The sequence below is a fragment of the Dermochelys coriacea genome, chromosome 1 (genome assembly GCF_009764565.3).
Source record: "Dermochelys coriacea isolate rDerCor1 chromosome 1, rDerCor1.pri.v4, whole genome shotgun sequence".
Lineage (NCBI taxonomy): Eukaryota > Metazoa > Chordata > Testudines > Dermochelyidae > Dermochelys > Dermochelys coriacea.
The window spans coordinates 309,328,536-309,355,079 of NC_050068.2; the positions used below are offsets into that span (position 1 = coordinate 309,328,536).

General features: G+C 43.0%; 1 protein-coding gene across 4 annotated transcripts in view; it reads right to left on the bottom strand.

The window, feature by feature from the left end:
* TSPAN12 (tetraspanin 12) overlaps positions 1–22,415 on the bottom strand; it is a 69,399-nt gene extending 46,984 nt beyond the window's left edge. For 2 of the 4 annotated variants that reach the window (XM_038402702.2, XM_043495659.1), the window contains exons 1-4: positions 22,187–22,415; positions 21,497–21,634; positions 4,441–4,523; positions 897–1,032 (exon numbers count right to left, since the gene is read on the bottom strand). In XM_038402702.2, the coding sequence (XP_038258630.1) occupies positions 897–1,032; positions 4,441–4,523; positions 21,497–21,562 (285 nt within the window). In that variant the 5' untranslated portion in view covers positions 21,563–21,634; positions 22,187–22,415. Of the gene's footprint in view, positions 1–896; positions 1,033–4,440; positions 4,524–10,803; positions 10,809–20,831; positions 20,943–21,496; positions 21,635–22,186 lie in introns of those variants that run through there. The other 2 variants (XM_038402876.2, XM_043495655.1) reach the window with 2 other exon arrangements.
* Positions 22,416–26,544: the final 4,129 nt, after the last annotated feature.

Genomic DNA, 26,544 nt, shown 5'->3' on the forward strand with positions numbered 1-26,544 from the left:
ATACAGAATTGTGAAACAATAATCCCAATACTGAGATTTTAAGAAATACAGCAGAGGACAAATGGTGCTTGCTACTGTTGCAACTAACAGAACACAATAATAATTAGTGCTACAGAATTTTCAATGATAACGTCAAATACAAATTCCAGATACAAATAATAGAATTCAAACCTCACAGTCACAAATCAGCTAGTTAGACATATAAATGCTGTTATTTGTGCCTACAATTTATTGTGGGTGTAGAAGTAGAAGACAGGTTAATTAAAAAGTTAGTTCTAAAAGTCAGGGCTAGAATATAAGGGTTTGTTTCAGATCACTCAGACTCATTCTCCTGCACTGATTAGTACTAGAATTTTTCTGAATGATTCCTCCACTACTGTCATCAACTAGATTTTTGCAATTCACATTGCTTGCCTTTCAATCATAACTTAGTGCACCCGGGGGCTTGTCTTCACTACAGTGGTAAATCGACCTAAGTTACACTACTCCAGCTACGTACCTTAGGTCAACTTACCCCAATATCTTCACTGAGCTGTGTCAAGAAGAGACGCTCTCCAGTTGACTTACCTTATTCTTCTTGAAGAGCTGGAGTAGCGGAGTCAACTGGAGAGCGCTCTGCTGTCGATTTAGCAGGTCTTCACTAGACCCGCTAAATTGACACCCGCTGCATCGATTGCAGCAGCATCGATCTCCCCGGTGGTGAAAACAAGCCCTGGTATGATTAATTCTTTCCTGCAGTGAGCTTTGCAATTATAATACAACACTGACATCATAACTAAAAAAGATTAAAAAAATAATCACAAGATATGACGTTCATCTGGGGCAGGGATTGCGAACATTTTTCTTCCTTGCTTAATTAAAATAGAAGTTAACTGTTTTTGAAGGTGAAAACATACCCATACAAGAAGCAAGAGGTTTCTTTTCACTGTTCCACAGTACCCCAACATCCCCACAATGATAAGGAAACAGCAGACTGCAATCATGACTGGATGGACCACAGGAAAATAAGTCAAAATGACAGCCTCCTCCACTCTGAAATCAAATACAACCCAGAATTAAAATAGTAAAGTACTACCCCAAAATCAAAGCACCTAAATGTAAAATAATAATATTACAGTCTAAAAAGCAAAACAACATTTACTATATGCTTCATAATTTAAAATGTGTTAGCAGTCTGGGATCATGGAAATTATTTAAATGGTGTTTTTAAAGTCCTATGATTCTTCCAGGTTATGGAAGATTGGATACTTAGAGTGTTGCTCTTTGGGGCAGAGATTTTTTGTTGTGTGTTTGTATAGCACCTAGCTCTTAGGTCCTGATCCCTGACTGGGGTTTCCAGGTGCTACAGTAATAGATTATATTATATTATTATTAATAATAAGTAATAAATAGTAATCGTAATAATAATAATAATAATGCTGAATTCACTAACACTGAGTGAAGCAGTCAAAATATACTATAGTTTAATATACTTGCAGGGTAGTAGCCCAAACAAGCAATAAAGAGACGCAGAGAGATCAAAAAGGGATTAGGTAAGAGGGGGATATTACTTAACAGGTCTTTTCCCATCTGTCACAGGGTTACTGGCCCCTTTAAGAGGGAGTAGGGTCCAGTGCACCTGTGGCTGATTGCCGGCTGCCCAATTTGGCTTAAGGGAAGGCACACTGGCCTTATAAAGAGGAAACAGGAAGAGGAAGGTGGGGGACAAAATGAAGCTGCAAAGGAATACTGCTCAAAATGCTGAGGAAGGAAGCAGCTGAGGAAGCTGCTGGAGGAATGGCCCAAGAATTCAGACAACTGTCCAGAAACAAAACCAGATGCAGGGGCCTGAAATGATTCTGAAGAAAATCCCAGTGAGATGCTCTGAGTGACAGCAGAATTCCCTGACTGGGGTTGTCAAAGAAAGGGTGGAATTTGTTGCACAGGATCTGAAAGTTTAGGAAAATATTGATAACCAGATCCCTGATGCAAGCACCATTTACCTCTACAAACTACAGAACCAGATGAAGGCTCTCTGGCAGAAACTGGATGGCAGGGTGAAGGTTCATGAGGCTCAGATCCAGGAAATAAGACAGAGGTGCTCCCAGGCTATAGACTGGTTCACTCCCATTGCTCAGCCAACCTAACAACTAGAGGCAGTCCTTAAAAAGGTAAGAAAACTTTTACAAGCTAAAGGCATCAATGCTTTGGATTTGAGATCCCTACTTCAAGAAGAAGCACACTCCAAAACACTGCCCATGGGTATAATGGGGCTTGGATACCCTGTGGTACAAACACAGAAGAAAGTGCCAGGTAGAAGCTATAGTTGGAAAAAGCTACAATAGACACCCAGGAGAAGTCTAAGAGTCTCACTAAACTCAAGAACGGGCACAAAGCCATGGTCACAACTCTGGCAGAGTGCCTGCTTCATGGAAAAAAGCAGATGCCAGAGTTGGAGATAACTTGAAAGCTTGAGGGGAACTCCACCAAGCTGTACAACCAGAATACTAAGCTGCAGCCTCTGATCACAGAACTCAAGAGACAACTGGCTGAGAAAGAGGAGGAACTACAAGGAGCCTTGACTAAGGTGGCAGAAGGAGTAGCCCAGAAGAACATAGGCCAGCAGGAAATCCACAAGCTGGAATCTCAGGTCACTGAACTTCAGGGAAACCTAGAGTCAGAGCAAGTAGCCAGAAATAAAAGAATTCCCTCAGGTCCTGCTTCTGGGTGAGCTGGAGGCACTGAAAACAGAGCCAACAGACACAATAGACTCCACAACTGCACAACAGGAACTCAGGTCAAAGCAGTAACCAGAACTGACTTTTCTGAAGATGTCCCTAGATGATGAGGTGAAGACCCTCAAGGCACAAATCCAGAAGCTGAGGTAGAAACATTCACAAGTTGTGAAGGAGCTGGTAGAGCATCTGAAACAAACTGAGCAAGTGAAGACGAACCATGAGGAGGCAAAGTAGGTTCTGGAGAGCAAGCATGTGGAACTTTCCGAAGAGGTGAAGATGCTTCTGCAGGACAAAGGGGAATCAGAGCACAAGCAGAAGAAAGAAGACCAGCTCCAAAAGCTGCAGGTAAAAAATGGAAGATGAAAGAGAGCGAACGGAGCTGGATGAGAAAATCAGCAAACTGTAGGAGGAAATGCACCAGAAGACGAGCGTCAGCACTAAGCTGAAATAGATAGAAGATGAGAGTAATGGCCTCAAAGGACAGGGAAAAGAAGAAGGATTCAGCCAGGAGGTCCATCTGTTGACTGAAGATCCAAGTTGCCCCGCTCTGGAAATGAAAGAGCAAATCCTTGAGGAAGAGGAGATGGGGAAAGGAAACCAGTGACTTGACCGAGGAAAACATAAAATATTAACAAAACAATGTGGACAGAGGAAGAACAGAAGTGGGTTCAGTTAAGAAGAATCCTAAGAGCCTCAGGTAAGGCGATCAAAACATTAGTTATTGGAAACCCCAAGAGGAAGCTCAATATTGTTATGGACTTTGCCAAAGGTGAAAGAGGTGCATGTGTGTACATTCAGGGATGCTCTTCCCAAAAAGGTCATGAAAGTTACATAAAAGTAACCAGGGTAACTGCCTTACTTTCTTGACTATTCCACAGATAGCCCAGAGACTGGACATTCAGAATGTCTGGCATGTTATAAATTATGAGATGCCAAGAATTCTTGGTAACTACACAAGTCATATAAAGTGTATTGGGCATAGTGCTAGAAAACCTTTGGTTATATTGTTTGCGAGCAAGGTATCCACAAAGGGTATCAAGAGAGATTTGCCAGACTTTCTTATGTCTGCAGAAGTAGTAGTAGTGCCTACTACTAATAGTTGGATAATTTGACCAAACGAGGACCACAGAGCTACCTTAGGGCATAGGAAGGCTTGGGAGAGAGAGCGGGACTGGCTAGCTGCTGCCCAGTTGGGCATTAAGGGAACCCATGTTGGCTTTATAAAGAGGGAAACAGAAAGAGGAAGCTGGGAAGGAGAGTGAAGCTGCAGATCCTAAGAAGAACTGATAACCGAGACCAGTGCACAGCTTAGAGCCAGACAGATCTCAGGAAGGAGGGGGCTCTGTCCAGTGGGAGATGAGGGGGAAGAGATCAAAGAGACTTTGCTTTGGGTTTCATTTCATGTTAATAAACTCACTTCTTGGAGTGGTTTGTTATTAGACATAAGCTTTTGTGGATCATGCCTGAGAACCTATGAAGGGTAAATGGACGCAGAATGCCAGAGAATTTGGCCAGGAGGGGGCACTACAGGCAGATGTGCCCTCTGACACCATCTCTGATTCCAGTGATTCAAAAAACATCACATTGTGTGATAAATGTGTATTAACTGAGCGGTTCTCAGATACAACATAGAAAATTTAACTAGGAAACCATGCTAAATTTGATAAACTGTAACACCATCATTCAGCTGTATGGATAATTAGGTTTAAGGAAAAAAGTTTACCTTGTTTCTGCAGTTAAAGTGAGGACATTATTCAGGTAGTCCCTCATCCAAGCAGAAACACCCAACACACTGATGGACATCAACTAAAAGAAAAATGGTGTTATTTATCAAAGCATTTAAAAATTCATGCAGGATCAATCGTCAAAAATATTCATTGTATCATTTATTCAAACAATATTTTTCCCATGGTATGCTTACACGTGCTTGGAGCTGGTTATCTAAATATTTAAAAAGAGGCAGTTACAATTATCATCTCCCTTCCAGTTTGTATAACTGATATCTAGGAAGGCCTGCTCTTTGCTCTTCTGTCAAAAGGTGTAATTCTAATATTGGCTGACACCCCTTGCCTGCCCCCCAGTAGTAGACCCTAAGGAGGGCAGAAGCCATGGAGGGGAGTTACTACTGTTTCCAGCATCAATAACTCTTTCAAAGATTTCCCATCAGAACTCCAGTGGTTATCATGAAACATATGAAGCCAGCAACCTGTGAGGCATGATCCCGGTAAAGGGGACACAAGTACTTATCAAATCAACTTATTTTGATTATTTTATTAGAAAAGGACGGTGATCATTTTGCAGTTAAACTCAGAAGATCTGGGTTCAATTTCTCACTCTGACACAAACTCACTGTGTGGCCTTGAACAAGTCATTTAATCTCCTTGCCCGTTTCCTCGTCTGTCACATGGGGATAACAAGCCTTTGTTTAGATTGTGAGCTTTATTGCTCTTTGCTGCTTATTCTGTATCAACAGCACCAACCACAACAGATCTCAGATGCAGCCATAGCCACTATTGTAACGCAAATAATTAAATTGTGAATAGCTCACCAATCACCACTGATCCCCTGCAAGCCCCCATGGCAACTTTGTGCAGTTGGGGTTCCACACATTAAAAGGGGGACTTTCAAGAGAAGAGCCATGGAGCAGTCATTGCCCCACAGCATGCTCTCCTCCTAGCCAGTGGGTTTCTGCTAGGAAATCTCTGCAGTATGCTAGCCAATGGGCTGCCATGGCCCTCCACCCCACCTTGCCCTCCACACGGGTTCAGGAAGGGAGTGCCAGCCCCATCAATGCTTCTATTGAGTGGTGTATCTATGATGCTCTCATTAGTAATACTGTCTCCTTTTGAGGAGTTTCAGATTTTCTCTTATCTAGTTCAGTGCTTCATGTGTGCCCTGACAGTGAACAAAAATACTTGTGAGGAATTAGTCCACTGGTACAAAACTAATGCATTTGAATAGTTTCTCTGTGTCCTTATTACAATCTTGGGGTTCTTTGCCTGCAGCACACGTATAGCAGGCTATTTCTGCTTTTAAAATTTCATGTGAAGTCCCATTACTTCATCCCTTCTTTTCAAAATTGCTGCACTTAATAGAGAATGCAGTCCTGGTTCTAAGCAACATCATCAGGAACTTCAGGTGTACTGTATGCTGTGTTGTATTCCTAAAAGTCAGTGCATTCTACATTAAAATTCTACCACGTCACTGCACGTTTTCTTAAAGTTCTGTGGGAGATCTATTTTGGTTGGGGAAATGGAGAGTAGAGATCATTTTCTTCTACTGTTTAGATCTGATGTTCAGGAAGCTATTAACGAAGTAAAAAGAAGAAAAGAATTGGGATCATTTCTTAGCCAAACTACATGAAATACTGCCTCGGAAGAAGAGACAAGCAACAGACCTCGTTTCTAGCATTTGACGAAAGGTATTTACAAAAGCCACAAGACTACTGTACAAGCAAGTGTCCCTGGCACTTCTGACATTATGAATGAACCATTTTCCTATGACACGATCAACAGGCAAAACCCTCTTGATAAATGTGTGTGACAGAGATAAAGTGTTTGTAAATATTACTGTCTGGTTTAAAGTACAGTAGAAATATTAAGATTGGGATGCATTTGGCTCATTCTGTATTATTAGAAAGGCCAACACAAGTGCTCAATAGAGGTGGAGAAAATCATCAAATCCTTATCTTCAACAACTTCCAGATGAAGTTAAACAGATACTGCAGAGGAAATAGCAACAGAAAGAAATTCTCATTTGCTAAACAATGCAGTGCTTTCTTCAGCACTAGACTAAGGGAAGTGTTTGGTTTTATACCATGTGGACATTTGTTTACTATTCACTAGAAGAAAACTATCAATTCCTTTTACTTACAGCTGATAACCTATACCAACAACTTTATCACTGCTAATACTAACCAGACTTATAAGAACAACCTACATATGAAAGGTTTCAGATCTCATTCATAGTCCCATGAGCAATCCAGTTCCCCTTTGCTGCTCTCCTTTAATGTGTATCTTTAATGGCAAAGCTAACATACCCTTTGCATGACATACACTACATATAAGAAATTCCTCTTCTTAAATTTGCATCAGACAGTGGATATTACACACAGAGGAAATACCTTTTGGGCGGTGGGGGTGTGCAGGCACCACTCTAAATTGCAGTCAGTATAAATTGACATTATATTAAGAATCAGGCAGATCCTCATCTCTCATTCCTGTTATGATGAAATACTGACACAGGCACATTGCCCATATAAAGAACAGATATCATGGAAGGAATTCTTCTAGCTTCAGTTTCACACTCCAAAGTCCAATACCAAATATACCGATGGAAAACTTTGATCATAATTCTGTGATAAAAATCTACAATTATGACAATGACAGTCCTTGAATCAGCATGTTCACCTATGCAGAATAAAATATTCCTTTTATATTTAATTTCCAAACAAACTCAATTTACTTATCTCCAGATTTTTTGTAGAAAGGAATTGCAAGAGGGTACAGACAATGTCAAGCCTAGAACTGTATTAATTTCTTCTCCCTCTCTAGCCACCCACAAATAGTATTTCTTTGATAGGTCTCAAAGATTCACTAAAAAGACCATTGCCCTTAAAAAACACAGAACACTTTAATGTCAATAATTATGGATGGCAACATTATGTGTACACAATACTTTGCATAGTGACTCCTATTCGGAAACAAAACTCTGTCTATTTCCCTACAAAAAAAGGGAAGGAGAAGGAGGGAAACGGGATTATAAGTGGAAGCCATCTGGCAGCTAAATTAGGTATATAAATATAATGGGAACTTTTGGATTTTTGACTCTAGGAAAAAAAAAATCATCAACCCACACAGCATCTGTGCTTATAATGTCATTTGTTCTCCTCAGCACCTCCTTCTCCTCCTGAATTCTGAAGATTTCCAGATCAACTCTCTTTGTCTGTATCTATGATTTGAATATGGTACACTCTACTGTTACACAGAAGTCATTTTAATTTAGTATATTAAAAAAAATTCTTCTAGTCATGGTTCCTCCATCTCTTCAATAGAACATGTAAATTTTAAATCTATGTACCATAGAAAAAAAGAATCCATTTTCCCACTATTTTATACACACAGGCTATGTCTACTCTACCCAGTAGGGGTGTGATTCCCCACTTCATGCACAGCTAGTTCAAGTCCATATAGCAGCGTAGCTACAGTGCCATGGGAAGCAGAGGCACAGCTGAACCTTGCCGAGTACAAACCCACCTGAAATCAGAGGGTATGTTTCCGGCATGTCTCAGCCGCTCATGCTGCCTCAACTCCACTGCTTATACTCATGCTAGCTCGATGGGAGCTCGCGCAAGTACATGTACACAGGCAGGGTAATCACACCTCTAATTTGCAGTGTAGGCACAGTCAGAGACAGAGAGAGAGAGAGAGAGAGGAGAGACAGACTCCATAACATTCCAACTTGGATGTAGGAGGCTGTTGTTCAGCATAGGCCTGATCCTGCAAAGTTCCCAACTGAAGTCAGTGGAACTGAGAGCATTTAGCATCTCCCAGCACCAAACCCTGGCCCAGATCCTAAGTTGGTGTAACCTGGCATCAGTGGAGTTACATCACTTGACATCAGCTGAAGAACTGGCCTCACGTGTTCGCAATCCTCTCAGGAAGGAGCCATATCAGCCACCAAAAATAAATCTTGGGGTGCAAATGAGCCTTACGGGGCAAGCAATGGCAGTCATATATCAACAGCCTGCTGCAATCCAATTTCCAAGGAGAAGTCAAAAGAGGCAAGATGATGGGTTTTGTTTTGTTTCTGGAGGGAGGTCAAAAAGAATTAAAATTGGCAGATCCTATTTCAGCCAATTGTTTGCATTATGAATTTAGCACTGAATTATCAGCAAGGAAGCTATACCAGATAGTATTTGACTATCAAAGGGTACAGTATAATGGGGAGAAAAAGCATCAACAGTAATTTCCACCACATTACTAATAATATCAGTATATCAGTAAGTTTTTAATCAACAATTTCTCTGTGGACCCCACTCTGTGTCGTAAGCATAACAGTAAGCTTTTTAATATTTATTTGTTACAGATGGCTGCAGAATTCACAATACATTATATATTCATCAACATGAAACTGAGTTTATAAAATTTCCTATCATATTAAATTTATTTTCACCTTGATAAAATAAAGATAAATGTTATTTTCAAAGATAATCATCAAAATAAATGTTTAAATCACATACTGACTTTCAACTTTCAAACTAGTTTTATTCATTTTGAAGTCGATTGTATCCCATTCAAACAACTAAGAAATTGGATGTACAAGAACATATTCAGAGAGCTAGGAATGGCCATGCACAAGTTGTATCTTAAATTATCATTAAGAGGCTTTATATAAATTGGATATTACATGGCTTAAAAGAAAATATCAAAAGGTATTTTTATTCATTAAGCATGCCTACAGAACTTCATTCGTGACTCTGCTTCTTATGATGTCTGAAAGGTCATGGCTAATTTGGAAAAATAAATTTGATATTTTCAGTTAAGCTATGTACATACGTTTATATAAAGAGAGGGGGAAGAGCACTGACCTTTGTAACTAAGGTTACATACGTTTCCATTCTTAGCAACTTTTTTGGTCACTCAACCTAAAAGTTACTTGTTGGGCTGAAATTTGCCATGCTTACAATCTGCTTGAAGGAGATTTTATTATTAATTATTATTTTATTTTGAAAATTTGAGCAAAAACATTTAATCCATTTTGAAGTATGTGGAGAAGGTAGGAAACAATTTTCTACATTATTAAAAAAATATGTTTTAAAAAAAACAAAACACCTCTTCCATCAAAACAAATGGATGGGGGTAAAAATCTTAGTGTCAGATTCTGATTCCCTTACTCATGCTGAGTAGCATTTTACTCCACACACAAAAAATTACTGTAATTTCAATGGGTTTACTTACACAGTAAGATACCATTCACCCTAAGTAAAGGTTTCAGAAACTGGGCTTTAATTTTAGTATAAAAATAACCCTCACTAAGGGGTCCTTGAGTGGTCCAGTGAAAATTGGCTTGGGTTTGACTAAGGTACAACCTGGTGAAAAATCGCTTAGTGCATACACAGAACATTCTGGCATGGGCTTTTATCATTAAACTCACAGCTCAGCACAGCATAACTGTAGCTAACTTAGCTATTTACTGTTTCTTCTTTTCCTGAAATACTCAGGGACCAATTTCCCCCTCACATTTCAATACTATTGTTCTTTGGCATAAGAGAATGTAGAGAGAGGACTGAGTCCTCAGTTTTGTACCCATCTCTTCCATGACTACTCTCAACACCCATACCTCTTATTAAATAAAGCCTCATACTGCTCCTCCAGGAAGCAAGCAAATATTATTTCCCTTATACAACGTAACTGAGATCCAGAGAGGTTAAGTGACTTGCTCAATGTCACATAGGAACTTTGTAGCAAAGCACAGATCTCTGATGTGAAAGACTCATGTCTCATGCCCTAGACAACATCACTTATCAGAAAAATTGCTTCCAAATTAAAATGTATTTTGTTACGCTGTCTAAACTACTGATGTGTGCCCACAGACCTTTGTCTAGTGCCGTTAGAATTACAGATAATGGACAAAATATTACTAGGCCCATTTTATAGATAAAAAGGAAATAGTGAATTACTTTCTGGACAGCAGTGGGAGTTAGGCCCTACCTATGAGCCAACAGACTTAGACGTGACAATTTGTTGTGACCTGCATAACGTCAGCCTCCCTGTTTCCCACGTGTAAAATGGGGTTATCAATAGTTGCACATACCACTTGTGAGGGTTAATAAGAAATGCTATGCAATTCTTTTAAGTAATAATAAATATTTACACAGATATATATTGGAGCTTGGAGAAGTAGAAAGCTACACAGGAGAAATACAGGTATTCTTCTTTATAGCCTATCTCCGCTGCCTTCCACAGAGCCTTGAGTCTATGGGAAATTCTCAGGTTACAGCAACAGAGAAGGGATTGGGGAGTATTGGCAAAAACATTTTCTGTAAAGAGAGATGTCAATTTAAAAAGAAAATGAGAGAAAGTACCCACAAGAGCAATGGACCATTCACACTGTTGGATGCCATGGCTTAGTGTTCTAAACATCTGGTTTGAAATATTTACTCTCCCTGGAGCCATCAGTCCAAATATAGACAGAGCTGGCTCACACCTTCATCCTCAAGGTGGATGAACTGAATTTCATGCAGTTAACTGTGTGGATTTTCCAAATCAGGCCTTAAAAGCTATATTTCCCTTGGCTGTCCATGGCCAGTAAGGAGCCTAGCGCCTTTGCTAACAGGAACTTCTCCCCAGTGTCACTGTCAAAATTCCCTCTCCCCATCAACACCATTTTGCAGAGGCTGAGATATCAGTCAGTTGCTGTAATTCTATGGGGCTAGACATATATAATGCATAAAGAGATTTGGGATGAGTTAATACACACATTTGCATTATGAGTGCCATCTATTCTACCTTCAGTGAGACACAGTATACTAGGATCACTTTGTCAGGGAATTCCTGTCCCCTCCCATTTCCAAAATGGGGGCAGAGACACCACCCAGAGCATCAAGCTCAGTAGTTTCCCCTCCCTCCTCCTTTTACCCATTCACCTCTTACTCTGACAGCCCTGCCTCTCCCCCATATAAATCCAAATGCCCCTTCACACTCCCCCCAAAAAAGAGACCCAGGACTCTATCTTTCTATAGTATGTCTTTGTACATCCCCTAATCAGAGCCCTGACGGAGGCCTTTATGCACTACAACAATCTAAAAATATTAGATAACTAAGATAACCTAAAGATTCCTTCTGAATTTGGAAAACATTAGCACAACTATAGCTATTAAATAATACACTCCTGTCCCTTTAAAATCCTGTCTTGCAGTGATTTTCTGCTCTGCAGGATGAAGTCCACTGAATAACCCTGAGTTCTGTAGAAAGATGTTCCCTTCCTACAGCACTGCTGGAATATTCTCTTCATATATAGGAGCTGAGAAAAGTCTCTTCAAGAGAACAGTCCTTATCTAAAGCCAAAGGACTGAATCCATAGGTGCTCCAACTCCTTGCAACACCTAATGAAGTCATTTGAGGCTGGAGAGCAGTGGAAACAGCTTCTCTCATGATCTGACTTTAATGAAATGAGGATATATTGATCTTGCTGTCATAACAATCCAGTTTAAGTATAAAAGACAGAAACCGAAGTTACAAGATACTACATGTGTATTTATTATGGTAACTGCACTGGATTTTATTCTGAATCTCATCTTAAAATATGCAAGGAGATATCAGGTTAAATGCCATAAGAGTCTGGCTTGTCTTCAGCTTTAGCACCAATCTGCAATCACAATAGTACAAGTATGTGCACCAACCTCAGCAGCACTCAAGGAAGAAATTGACTGATTTTATAATAATCTACAGAAAACAATACAAGAAATTTCACGACATGTTATTGGTGATGGGAAATTTTAATGCAAAAGTAGTATCGGACTGGAATTCCGATTCGATGGCAGATTCAGACTCAGTGAAGAAAACAGAAGAAGAGAAAGGTTACTAAATTTCTGCCTAAGCAACAACTTGGTGAAATAACATGTTTATCATCACCAAAGAAAGTCACAGAAATGGACTTGGATATCACCAGATGGGCAAATGAAGAACATGATGGACTTTGTACTTGTGAATTGCAGATGAAAATCATGTGGGTTATCATGCAGGTTACTTGCAGCTGATATTGGATTAATGCAGGCATCAATGAGGTTGCAGCTGAGTGCTAGGAACAAAGATTTGTATGTCACAGTTTCAGGGTAACTGCATCTGTAGTCTCCCACTCCGTGGTCTACTCCAGGAGTTCCCAGTGTGACAGTCGAGAGTCCTAGGAAGCATAAGCAGTTCAAAAGACTATACTGAGATATGCCAGATAGGCATGGACTTTTGGGGCAATAAGTGTTACGTGGGATAATCCCTGGGAAGTGGTTAATGCAAATTCCATAACTCTGGATTATGCAAAAATCCAGATTTTGAAGCTATACCCTGAGGAGAGGGCCATTGACTAATGATTACCTGTTCCTGGAGACTAGCGATCAAAGACACAAGCTGTCAAAAGTAAACAGCTGAACTGCCCAGTCAGGGTTTCTGGTTCCTGATCTAAAAAACTGATAATCTTATAACCAAGGGGGCAAATGCCATTGTGGGGTTTGAAAGACTGATGCCTACCAGAGCCTTATGCTGAAGTTTGAGGTAGTATCTGGTAACCTTTTTAGCATGACTATAGATTATTTTATTTTTATATGTTTTTTTCCTGCTATGCTTTTTACCTTAAGAATAAATGTACCTTACTTTGTGAAGGTTGGTTGGTGAGTGGTGTACACTGTTATAGCCCCTGTGGAGATTTCAACCAGAGGTGCTGGACCCCAGTCAGACCTGCTGGGGAAACCACAGTGAGATGCAGAGGGATTGTAAGACTAAACTTCCAGTCTGGAAGGAGAGAGATGTGGGTCTCCGCCCGAAAGAGATGACTGATGGGAGCCAGAAACTTTAAGAGGGTGACCTCAAGGAAGACTGGGGTAGGAGGAGGGTCAAAGATGCAGTTAATACTGAAACTGACACCATGATGTGGAGAAATTGAATGAGCCAGATAGCAGGAAAAAATACAATGAAGTTGTAAGGAAAAAATATCATGTCTCTGATGAAAGAAAAAATGAACACTGAAGAGACATGGAATAGTGTAAAAGATAGGATTACAAAAGCAACTAAACAAGTGTTGGGCTACAAGGCCATAATAAAGAAACCAGGGTAGATCGCCTAGGTTGACCAGAGAGATAAAACAGGATGTGAAGAGAGACAAATGTCTGGATAAGAGAAAAATGTAAAGAACCAGAAGAACATGCAAAGAGAAATGACACAGGGATCATATTGCAAGATAAAGGAACTGGGTGGGACATACAAGTTGAAGATGTCAGCAGAAAAGAAAGTCATAGGCAAATAAATGTGGACAAACAAGCAAAGAATAAATGATGGAAAGAATATTTTGAAGAGCTGTACAATGGACAGAACACAATAGATGAAACAGTCTTGGAGAAGCTTCCCAGTACAAACAAGGGAGAGCAAATATTGGAATTCTTAAAAATAGTAAAGACCTTGATAGAACATTTGAAAAAGGTGCTGGGCAGGGACAACATAACTATAACACTGCTGCAGGCAAGCAAGGAGTACATGGTACAGACAATGCACAGGCTATTCAACTAGATTTACAAACAAAAACAAGTGCCAAAAGAATGAGGGAAAGCAATAATAGTACAGTATCGAAAAGGAGATCAGAATGAATGCAAGGACTACGACGGAATCAGATTATTGAGCGTGCTGGGAAAAGCATTCAGCAAGACATTGCAGAGGAGAAATGAAGAGGTACATGGAAGTGGCACTTGCAGAGGAACAAGCCAAATTTAGACCAGGATGAAGTACAACAAATCACCTACGTGTGATGAGACAGATATTGGAGAAATGCACAGAACACAACTGAATCTGCTACCACAACTTTAGAGACTTCAAATGGGCTTGTGATAGCAGTTGTCGGGAAGGGTTATGGTAAATTTTGAGAATGTATGGAATTATCAAGAAACTGATCAAACTGATAGAACACACCTATGGCAAATCAATGAGGACAGAGAGAGTAGACAAGAAGCTGATGGAATGGTTTAGGACAACTGTAGGAGTCAGACAAGGATGCACATTGTCACCAGATTTGTTCACCTTGGTACTGGAAGCAGTTATGGCTGTAGCACTGAAAGATGAAACAGGAAGAGTCATGTTACGTGGGAGAACAGTGAATAACCATAGATTCACAGACAATGTTGACTTCATAGCATTGACCCCTGAGCAACACAGTTATACCGACCTAATGCACAGTGTAGACAGCACTATGTCAATGGGAGGGCTTCTCCTGTCAACATAGCTATCCCCTCTCACGGAGGTCTTCACTGAAACACTACATTGGTGCAGCTTCACCGCTGCAGTGTTTTAAGTTTAGATCTGTCCGAAGACTCTCAGTTATTGAGCAGGCAGACCAGCAGCTGTAACAGCACTCCAATTGCTTCTACTAAACTCCTACAGACAGATTAACGAGTTATGACCCAGCTGACCCTGAGTGAAAGTTATTAAATGGGATAGCAAGTATCATCAGGCCTACCACCACATTACTGTTTAGTGCTACAGTAACTAAGGTACTGGCAGTAGATTTACTCCCATCTCACATATAAAAGGAAAAGCCTTTCAGAATCTGAGGGCAGCTGCAGCTACATGTTAGCAAGTGCAACATCATTCCCATTCTCCTCCCTTAATAAGACTGCCTCAGAACTTTCTGAAGCAGTAAAGACAAAAAAAATCATTCTTTTGGCCAGCTGTGAGAGCTGGATGATATACCTCACTACAGATTTGTGGAGCAATAAGCTATTTGCAGATTGCATAGGTGTTGGTGGCCAGTAGGTCAGCAGTGGCAGAAACAGCTGCCTCTATCAGAATTTCTCAACACAGTTCATGAACTAAAGCCAATAAAAGGTCTTTTATCAAGCACAAAGCATTAAACTGTACACTATGGAGAAGCTACAAGTGATCATAGCAAAGTAGCTGACAAGCTCCTTTCTCTCCCCCCGCATTTGGAGTCCCTGACAGCAGCCAAAATGTGAAAATGACCACGACTAAAGGCAACTTTCCACATTTGCAGTTTCCCAATAAGACCAGTGGTTACTTTAGCCAGTACTAAGAATGCCCCGCCTGCCCACAGAACACCTGCTCCAAACTTCAACACCACCACCAGGGGAGCCAGAAGTAGAGACGCCAGCCGCCGCTACGATCCAGCAGCGGCTTCAAAGATCCAAAAGCTGTACCGGGCAAACCGCTCCAAAGCCATGAGGGAGATCCTAGACGGGCCCTCGCCCTACTGCACGATCCCATCTGAGCATCTCTACAGCTACTTCAAGGATATATTCGACCGCATAGCCCAGAATGACACTCAGCGCCCAGAGTGTCTCCACCCCCTGCCCCGTGTTGACAAAACAGGTGTCCTGGAAACTGACTTCACGCCCAAGGAAGTGATGGCCAGACTCTCAAAAACAAAAAACACAGCTCCTGGGAAAGACAGCATCCCCTATAGCCTCCTGAAAAAGCGAGATCCCGGCTGCCTGGTCCTTGCCACGCTCTTCAACCAGTGCAAGTGATTCTGCCGGACTCCCAGCTCCTGGAAGAGGGCCATGACGGTACTGGTGTACAAGAAGGGTGAGCGGGATGACCCCAGCAACTGGAGGCCCATCTCCCTCTGCTCCACGATGTACAAGCTCTATGCCAGCTGCCTGGCGTCGAGGATCACGGAGTGGTCAGTGAGTGTGGGAGCCATCAGCTCCACCCAGAAAGGCTTCATGTCCTATGAGGGCTGCTATGAACACAATTTTATCCTCCAAACCACCATCGAAACGGCCAGAAGGGCGCAGAGGCAGTGCACGGTAGCATGGCTCGACCTGGCTAATGCCTTTGGGTCCAGGCCCCACCACCACATCTTTGCCACGCTCCAGGAGTTTGGGATGCCAGAGAACTTCCTCCGTGTGATCCGAGAGGCATACGAGGGATGCAGCACAACCATTCGCTCGATCGAAGGGGAGACCGCCGAGATCCCGATCCGGAGCGGAGTTAAGCAGGGCTGTCCCCTCAGCCCCATCATCTTTAACCTCACCACGGAGCCGTTGCTGCAAGCGATCTCCAACGACGCAGATGGCTTCAACCTCCATGGCGAGAGGGTGAGCGTCCTGGCTTACGCGGATGACCTGGTCCTGATCGCAGACGACCCAGAGAACCTCCAACCTATGCTAGATGCCACCAGTCGAGCTGCTGATTGGATGGGTCTCCACTTCAATGCAAAGAAGTGCGTATCTCTCCTACTAGGCATGACATCTTCTTAAAGAGCTCCACGTGCACAATGGTATTCTCTGTGAGAAGATATAGCTGCTGATGGCAATGTGATAGAATTCCACGCTACACATGCTGGTATGGCTTAGGGTACCGCAATGGATGACACACAGCATCATAACATTTTTGTGTTTGCTCCTCCCAGACCCAGGCCATCAGCCTGCACCTAGCCTGGAGGATGTAGGCAATGTCTCAAAAGTAGAGTTCAGGAATGACCATGCTATCATCTTCCTACAGGAAAAAAAAATACTTGTCTCCATAGCGTAATCTGCCTGCTCAAATAGATACAAGGTAATCCCACCACCAGCCTGCAGCCAAACAGCAACTCAGTGAACTAGAGAGAGAATATCAATGAATCCTGGCTAAGTCCCTCAAACCATTATTAAAAAAAATATATAAATTGCTATATTTCTTAGTTATTGCAAGCAAACCTTGACCAACCTTTTAGCTGGGCACATTAAGGACAGGCTTCTCCTAGTTCAGGGGTTCTCAACCTTTTTCTTTCAGAGCCTCCACGCAAACATGCTACAAAAACTTCATGGCCCACCTATGCCACAACAAGTGCTTTTCTGCATATTCAGTAGATTAAAAACCACAGCCAGCATTAGGAGGTAGAAAGCAGAGCAACTCCACAGGGCCCTACACCACCGGGGGCCCCACAAAGTTAAGTTACTTGGGCTTCTGCTTCAGCCCCGGGTGGTGGGGCTCAGGCTTCAGCTTCAGCCCCGGGTGGTGGGGCTCAGGCTTCAGCTTTCTTCCCTGTCTAACGCCAGCCCAGCTCTCTGGTTTATTTTGGAGGACTCCCTGAAAACTGCTCGCAGCCCTGCAGCGGGCCCTGGGTTGAGAACTACTGTCCTAGACCACTAGTCATGAAGCTGTTTGGTGGCAGCATCAGCATTCGTAAGGAACACCATTCCCACAGCAGCCAGAGTGAAAAGCTCCTTTAGGGTTGCTTGGAGGCATTCAGACCTGTATATCTCAGAGCTTCAGGTTGCTGCAGAAGACTAGAGCTATACAGATAGCAGAAAAATTATCTTTAAGACACCTCTGTTGTGTCTGCCAACACAGATCCGCTACTGTATTAACAGCTCCAAAGTAATGTGTGCCCTGCACATTTACAATAAGCTATTCTTGTCTAAGCTTCCTGCCATCCCATGCTTACTCTGAGCTGGTGTTTATTATAACTGTGACCAACCAGCAAAAAAGGACCCTCCACAGAGATCCCCCATCTTTATTCAAGGGAACATTTACTTCATTGTGTGTGGGTTCAAGCCCTTAGAGACAAGGGCATGGGGAGACTCACAGAACAGTAACTTAACAATATCCACTATGTGCACTGTACCAAACATCAGCAAGCAAGTCGCTTTCAAAAGACATTTTGTTAAAATTAACTTTAGTTAACAAATGTACATGTGGTCAGGGCAGAGAGGGGAGCAGAGCATGGCTGTCCACAAAGCGTGAGTATAATTTTAATGCACATCTAAGAGCCTATTTACCATCTACCCCTCTTCCAGCCATACAACTCTGACTCTCATCTTTTTTTTGCTTTGAGTTGCTAAACAGTTGTACTCATCTGCTTCTTTATATGTGAAGAATCACCACCACCAAATGGGCTGGACAATTTTTTATTTTAGTTCTAACTATTTTAAATTTTATATATATCACACATGATTTGTTGTAGAAAACTGCTTCAGTCTCTGAAACATTTGTGGTACACTCTTGCAACTCATCTGCGGATGCTGGCAACGTCTATTATTTGATTACACATTCACATGCTATTATTTTATCATGTGACTGCTTGAATGCAGTGCCCAGGCCTCATTCAGCAAGCTTTGGAAACACACATTATTGTTAACAGTGGGAAGGATTCTTGTTCTGAGGATGGGGCTGGGCAGTTTGTTATGGTATAACAATGAGCTTTAGAAACTGTCTTGGAAAATCTCACATCCCTAGGGAGAGCAGAAAGATTTCCCGGTCAAGTCTAGCCTACACCATCAATTCCCAAATAAGCTAGCCTTGTTTTTTAAAAAAAAAAGGATCTAATCCTTAATATTGTGAAGAAAATCTTAACATACGAATGGAGTATAAAATCGAGCTGCTGTCACACTGCCAAGCCTGTAGTGTACTGCCTCAGTTCAGCAGTAGACCCAGTAAAAAACCTGCAGTAAAAAGAGCTGCAATGGCTCCCAATGAATCTTCTAGCTTCCAGCATAACCAACCCCAAGCACTCAAAAATCAGCAGTCAGGCCCCCAAAATTCATGAGATTGACTTTCCAATCACAACATTTAAGAAGAATACTGCTTTCTTTTCATTGTTCTTTTTGTATTCCGGTGTTGGAGACTTGAGGGTTGACATTTTCAAGCTGCAGATATAGGGGCTAGAAATTTACCTTTTTTTTTTTGGTAAAAATGAAAGCTGAGATTCTGAGGTGAAACATGACTTCAGCAGTTGGGTCAGCAGCAACACTGTGACAGCCAATCCCCCTCTTCTGGGCCAGGCCTGCTTCCTCTCTACTCCTCAGAACACTCAGGCTCAGCCACCCTACGGCATTCTCCTTTGAACAGCCCCAGCCTCCACTTAATGTCCCTTGTCAGCTCTCCAGGTCCATAGACCGAAACAAATGACACCCAGCTTGTTAGCCACCTCCATGGATACCAGCAAGATTTCATAAGCAAGTGAAAAAGCCCAAGACTGAGGCATTATGAATGCAGCAATCAGCATGAGAGGCAAGACATCCAACATCAGGAAAAGATTTGCAGACAAACGTGAAGTATGGGAGGTACCTAGCTGGCTTCTGCAGCTTTCAAAAACTTGCTGAGGTAATAGATTTGGTGGGACTGAGAAGAGAATGGATGCATTTGGGGAGGGGAGAAGAGATAAGAGTGTATTAAGTTGGTGGGAAGAGAGAAGTGAAGTGATGAGTTGAGGTGCGAATGGGGATTCAGCGAATGGGGGGACTGATAGGTTAGGGGATGAACCAGTAGCTGCAGAGTGAGTGAGTGAGTGGCAGAATGGGGCCACATCCAAGTACATGTGTGTAAGATCTGTCCATCCTCTCAAATGTGATTCTGAATGCAGAAGGGGGATTTCTTATATTTCACTTTCAAACTACTACTTTCTAGGACCTTAAAGGAAACAACACATAGTATTGCAGCAAGCTCAACAGCACAGTGCTCCAGAAATCTCACTGTTTAAAATAAAATAATAATAATAATAATAATAAAGCTCTGCGAAACCAGAATCTCTCAAATGCATCTAAAACATTATGCACCCCCAAAAAATGCAAACAATGTAACATAGAATTAGCCCAATGGTTCAACCAGTCCACTACAGTGCCCAGTATCAAAAGTGAAAGAAACCCAGTAATGGAATAACCTGTCCATTCAGGTAATTTCTTACTAACTTCTATTAGTCAGTAAGAGACATGTACACAAGCACCTATTTAGGTATCTATGGTATATAGCCCTCAACACCAAGGTATCTGAGGACCTCTCAGACATTAACAAACTTATTTTCACAACACTATTGTGAGGGAGCAGAAATGAAGTGCCAAGAAATGAAGTGTCACATGGGAAGTCTATGCCGGAGCTGGGATTGAATCCAGCTCTCCCAAGTCCTTAACCACAAGACCATCCTGCCTCTTGACCCTGAGGATTTTTGTTTGTTATAAATTCTCTCTCATAGATTATTCTGTGCAATGTGTTCATGATTTGAGAGGAGTAGGGTGCCAGAACTAATTGCATGTACGTTAAAAAAAAGTTTCCTCGTCCAGTTACACGGGTTTATTTTTTTTAACAAACAGCCCATAAAATAAAGTGACTTATGAAAATGGTGCAGAACAATCAACCAGCTTAACTGTCAGCCATCTCAGGAAGGCTCTAAATTATGTCATTTAGCTTGTACATACTTCCTGCATGCCTGGTGAGTCTCCACACCAACTCCTCATAGGCCAACACAGTGGGCATGAATGAGGCTGGGATGAGCCAGTAACACAATCATACTGTTTATGTAGATCCAAAGGGTGCATTTCGCCTTTAACCCTTCTATACTTAATCTGTATAAAGCCCAATTATAAGGATGAGGTGCATTTCAATCCGTAAAATTGACTGAAGACCGTGAGGAACCTACATCATGCACTTTGGGCAGCAAAAGCTTCTGGAGCCAGAGCTGATCACTCCCACTCCTGGGGCAATTTTCAGAAACCATGATGCCTCTATAAACAGAGCTTGGACTGAAAGTCTGTCAAAGAACAAAAAAAAAAAAAAAAATCACCTCACCCCTTATGTGATACAGGTAATACAATATAGAATGTCTCAGTCATAGCCCCTTGAAGATGAGGGAAAGACTCCCAGGACTTTGTATCAAACCCTCAGAGTAAGTCCTAATGGATGTGTGTTTGGGACAACCACGAGTCAACTCATTCGTGTGATGTTATGAAACCCATGAAATCCAGCATTAGCCCATCCCCGGATATTTTCCCTCTCTAGCTATAGATATATATGCACACAGCTGCACTTATTTATATCCCCAGGTTAAAATCAAGTCCAATTTTATTTGGAACTAGTTTCCAGGATCTTTTTGTCTTTAATCATCCTGCTTCCCAGATCAGACGTGACTGGCCGGTGGCCTAGACCTGAGGAGCCCAGAAGGGCACCTCCTCCCCCGGCTTTGAAGGGAGGCGTGCGGCCGTTCCGTTAATGCATGCTCGGCGGTGCCCCCTGGCGGGGGCCGTAACCCTAGCCGGGACGTCGCCACCTGCTTGGCTGAGCCGGGGCCGGCTCATCCCGACTCACCCAGAAGAGCAGATTGAGGGCGTAGAGCAGGCAGCGCAGGCACTTCACCGAGTCCTCCCTGGCCATGGTGAGCCGCCGGCGGCAGAACGCCCCATCCTCTCACCACATCCTCCCACCCGAGGCGAGGCCGCCAGCCACCTGCAGGAGAAGGGAGAGAAGAGCGGCGCTGTCCGTCGGCGGCCGAGCACAGGCAGCCGGAGGGGCCGCGGACCGGGCACGCCCAGGCCGAAGGTTTGGCGGCCGGGGGAGGTCCCTCGCTCGCTCGCTCGCTCGCTGCCGGTTGTCGGGGCTGGAGACGGCCGAAGTTCCAGGTAAGTCTCCGGGCTGCCTCTCCCCCGCCCGGCCCCGCTCGGCCGGTCCCTGCCGGGGAGCCGAGGCTGGCAGCCCCCAGCGAGCGGTGCCCTGCCGGCAGCCGGAGTAGGGCAGAGCGCGGACACGGAGCCAGTCACCCTCCCCGCCCCCTCCGGAGATGCTGCTCAGCGCGCACCGCTTGCCTGCTCCCGGAGCGGCCGCCCCAGCTCCCCTGCCCCGGTGCCCGCTCGGGGCGGCGGGCGGAGAGGCAGGGGCTCGGGAGCGCGGCCGGCGGGCTGGCTCCAGCGAGGAGTGTAGCGCGCGGCTCGGAAGCGCCCTCAGTCCCCTCCCAGGGAAAGAGGCGCTCGCCGTGGGGAGGAGAGGCGGAGAGTTACTTACCGCGTGGGCTAGGGGCAGCCCTGTGCCCCCCGCTGGCTGGCTGGCTGGCTGGCACTCAGCGGGGCAGGGGAGGGCGGCACCAAGTCAAGACCCGCATCTCCGGGGAACGCGAGACGCTGCCGGCGAGCAGGGAAAGTGCTGGGCACTTACTGGGAAGTCTCTTCCCCTCCCTTTCTCAGCCCTCGGCGGCTCTGCAGGACAAGGCAGCCGCCGCCAGCTGCACACAAGCTGCCACGCATGCTCCAGAGCCTGCTGCGGGCGCTTGTTGGGTCCTAGAGGCCCCTCAGCTGCGCGTCCCTCTCTTCCATCCCCGGGGTCACGCTTAGCTCAGCGTCCCTGTGACCCTGCTGGGGTGAGCAAACTTGTTAGCCACCCCGCACCATGGCTTCTGCTGCTGTGCAGAAAAGCACCATCATTTTCATGGTGAACTCAGTTCTTAAAAAGAAAAGGAGTAATTGTGGCACCTTAGGGACTAACGTATTTATTTGAGTCTCTAAGGTGCCACAAGTACTCCTTTTTGCGAATACAGACTAACACGGCTGCTACTCTGAATTCAGTTCTTGGGAACTCAGAATCACTGTCACCACTCCATGCAAACACAATTTCAATAAAGAAAAGGAGTTCTTGTGACACCTTAGAAACTAACTAACAAATGTATTTGAGCATAAGCTTTCGCGAGCTACAGCTCACTTCATCCGATGAAGTGAGCTGTAGCTCACGAAAGCTTATGCTCAAATACATTTGTTAGCCTCTAAGGTGCCACAAGTCCTCCTTTTCTTTTTTGCGAATACAGACTAACACGGCTGCTACTCTGAAACAATTTAAATATAATGCGGTCCATTGCCAGGCGATGCATGTACTAGGGAGCTCCATCCTGCAAAGACACCGGCTTAATTTATGCCCTGCCAGGAGTTCAAATGAGAACAAGTTGCTTAAAGTTAAGTGTGTCCGTGAGATACCGTATGCAGGATGCAGGCTATATGTGCCTATGGTTAGGGAAGGAGTAAAAGATATCTGAAATTATTATTATCTATTATATGCATTATGTATTTAAGTTAGATATGGGCCAAAAAGGAAAGCCTAATTCTGAACTTTTTCAAATTTCAGTGGGTAAGAGTTTGGATTCTACTCCCCAGATCTGAATCTGCTTGTCTGGTTTTGGTTCTGAGTCAGATCCAAAACCTGAAGTGCTCTTTCTTTACTGGTTCTGCCTTGGATGCAGTTGAAATCTCAGGTGAAAAGCTGTTTTTTCTGACATTGTGACCCAGAGTGGCAAAAATCTCCCAAGAATAGATGTTCTTGCAAGATTGACTGAAATGTCACAAGATTTCTTCATTATTGAATCTGAACTTGAACCCTAGTCTAAAACTAGCCTAGATCTGGTTTCAAAGAGCCTAACACCATCTCCTCCACCCATCTGTAATTAAGAGAAAGGAAGCTCTTCAAGATTCAGAAATGAAATTCCCTCCCCCCTTACAGTCAGCAGTAAACTCATCTGAAATCCTCCGACAATGCAGGGGAAAAATTATTTTGGGTGAGTTGGCTCACTTACTGAATGCCAATTAAGTCTGAGAGCAGAAGATTTGTATAATTTGTGGTGAAAGAAGAAAATAGTAACTTAAAAGTGGACCAAATCATGCAGTCATTACTCAGGCAAAACTCCCATTGACTTGGCCCACAAGGGTAAGTGTATTGTTGAACTCCACAGTGGAGTATCGGTCTAAAAAAAAAAAAAAAAAGGTACCTGTTAAAACGATAAGGCTCTGTGCCCAATCCAGCAGCCTGAACGCAGGTAAATCTTCCACTGATGTCAATAGAGTATTTTCAACATTTATATATTAATTTTCATATTTCAGAAATGAAGAATTATTATATAAGAGAAGAGCTTCAGAGGGGTAGCCATGTTAGTTTGGATCTGTAAAAGCGGCAAAGAGTCCTGTGGCACCTTATAGACTAACAGATGTATTGGAGCTTGAGCTTTCGTGGGTGAATACATACTTCGTCGGGACATGCATCCAATGAAGTGGGTATTCACCCACAAAAGCTCATGCTCCAATACATCTGTTAGTCTATAAAGTGCCACAGGACTCTTTGCCGCTATATAAGAGAAATATTTGGAATACCCAAGAATTGTTCACTAAACACTTATAAAGATGTTCAGATACTATAGTGATAAATGCAATATAAAAATCTGAATACAATAGAACAGAATAAGAAAGAGAACAATAAAATAAAGTTTCCAGACAAAAAAGATAAGAAAAGACATTTACTATATTTATTTTACTAGGAGGAAAATCTTCAAAATGTATTATGCAAAGATAGAAACTTCTGCTGCTGATTATGCAACTGCTAGTGAAAGACTACAGAGAAAAAGACAACATGTAATGAATTAAATCTCAGCTCTAATGGGGCCTGTGATGGGGTGCCAACTTCCCACAAGGCTTGATTAGGTAAAAAGGGACAATTAACCTTGTGACAGGCTGCACCCTGAGAAGAGTCAGGGCAGATAAGGCCTAATGGCTGATGAAGCCCAGCTGGGAGAGGAGCTGGGCTAGGCATAAAAAAAGAGGGAGGAGAATAAGAGTAGGCCATATGGAAAAACTCTATAGTCATTCCCTAGAGAGGAAGGGTATTGGTAAGAGACAAGGATGAGCCCTCCAGCATGGAGAGTAAGCCCTGGGATCCTATCTTGAAATATAGACTCTGGCAAGAACCTGAGGAGGTGAAGTAGCGACAAGAATCAGAGAAAGCTTCAGTGGTATTCTAGATGGGGGTGGCTAGAAGAGAGGGAAGAAGGGTAGGAAGGAACCCGGAACAGCAACAGGATCTGTTTGTGTAGACCATATGTAGATTGTGTAGACCATGTGTAGATTGCTAGACTTAGGATCCTTGGACCGAAACCTGGAGTAGAGGGCTGGCCTAGGTTCTCCTCCCAGTCATGGGGGAAGTGGCACAGTCTGGGCAGTGGATTGGAAGACTGCCTGAGACATTTTGTCCAGAGAGACTTTGATACTCTGGAAGGGGAAAACTACAGTGGGCAGGTTGGAGGGTGTGAAGAGGAAGCATCCCTGAATCATGAGGAGAGTATCGTGACTCCAGAGAAAGAGATCGCAGCATGAGCAACCAAAGGCAGTGGTGTCAGACTGGTGAAGATCTATTCACCAGTTGGTCCCTAAGGAGGTGCCCCAACAATAAGTAAACACTGTGGCAGAACCAAAGAGAAGTCTACCATTGGCTACATTGGAAACATGGCCTGAACAAATATACAAACCCCAGATGTTTAAATGCCAGCTATTGTGGCTGCTGTTAGGGCCTGCATTAAGCTATTGTCAGATGCTTCCAGTTTCACCTGATGAGAGGCAGTAGCAAAGTAGCAAAGTCTGATGCTTCACGCTCACTTACGCCTGTGCAAAGTGTGCAGAATGGCTCTATGCTCAGGTACCTCTTTGTACAGGTATAAAAGGTTATGCAAGTGCAGGGCATTGGTGAATTGGGCCCATTGCTATCTAAAAGTTATCTTTCTGCATTGCAGTCTAGGAATAGATGGGTACTTTACTGCAAGTCTCAGCCTTCTGGGAACCAAGGGCCTCCCCTTTCAAGGTGGAGAGTGCCTTCAGAAAGGTGCTGCAAGTTTTTAATTTGCATCCTCAGTAGATGTTGCTGACTTTATACCATATAGAGAGAAGGAAAACTGCAAGAAGAATGGTAATTCTTTAAAGGTAGGGTTGTGTGTCCCTTATGTTAGTGAGTGCTTATTCACACCAGTAGTCTCATCATAGACAATGGGTTAGATCCTCAGTTGGTGTAAATTATCAAAGGCCCACTGTTTTCAATTGTGCTATACCAGTTTACACTAGCTGAGGATCTGGCCCAAAGGGACTTCTATACAGATACTTACTTATGTGAGTAAGGGTTGCCTAATTTAGCCTTTTAAAAAAAAAAAAAAAGCACACACTTTTGTTCTTAATGTCTGTGCGTGATTGATTTTGTTACAGAAACTAGCTTAAATGGATTTATTTGCTTTTTCTTCTTTAGTTCTGACTCTGCACAAAGTAGAATAAGTGAAATGATCTGGTCTGCATATGGGAATTCTTGCTGCTTGCTGATGGAAAAACTTTATGTACATAAAGTAATCAGTGAATCCTCTGGACGTTTTCAGATGTATGTTCACATTTAAATAAGCAAATACAGTACTTAAAATATTTGATTGACTGCTAGCCTCCTGATATATTTTAATCCTTGCTGTGACTCAGAGTAGAACAAAGTTAAAAGGGAACCAAGAACATTCAAATAAAATGTTACACATGGGAAATCTCAAAGGAAATAAGAAATAATGATCTTGGTTGGGGCCTGTAGAC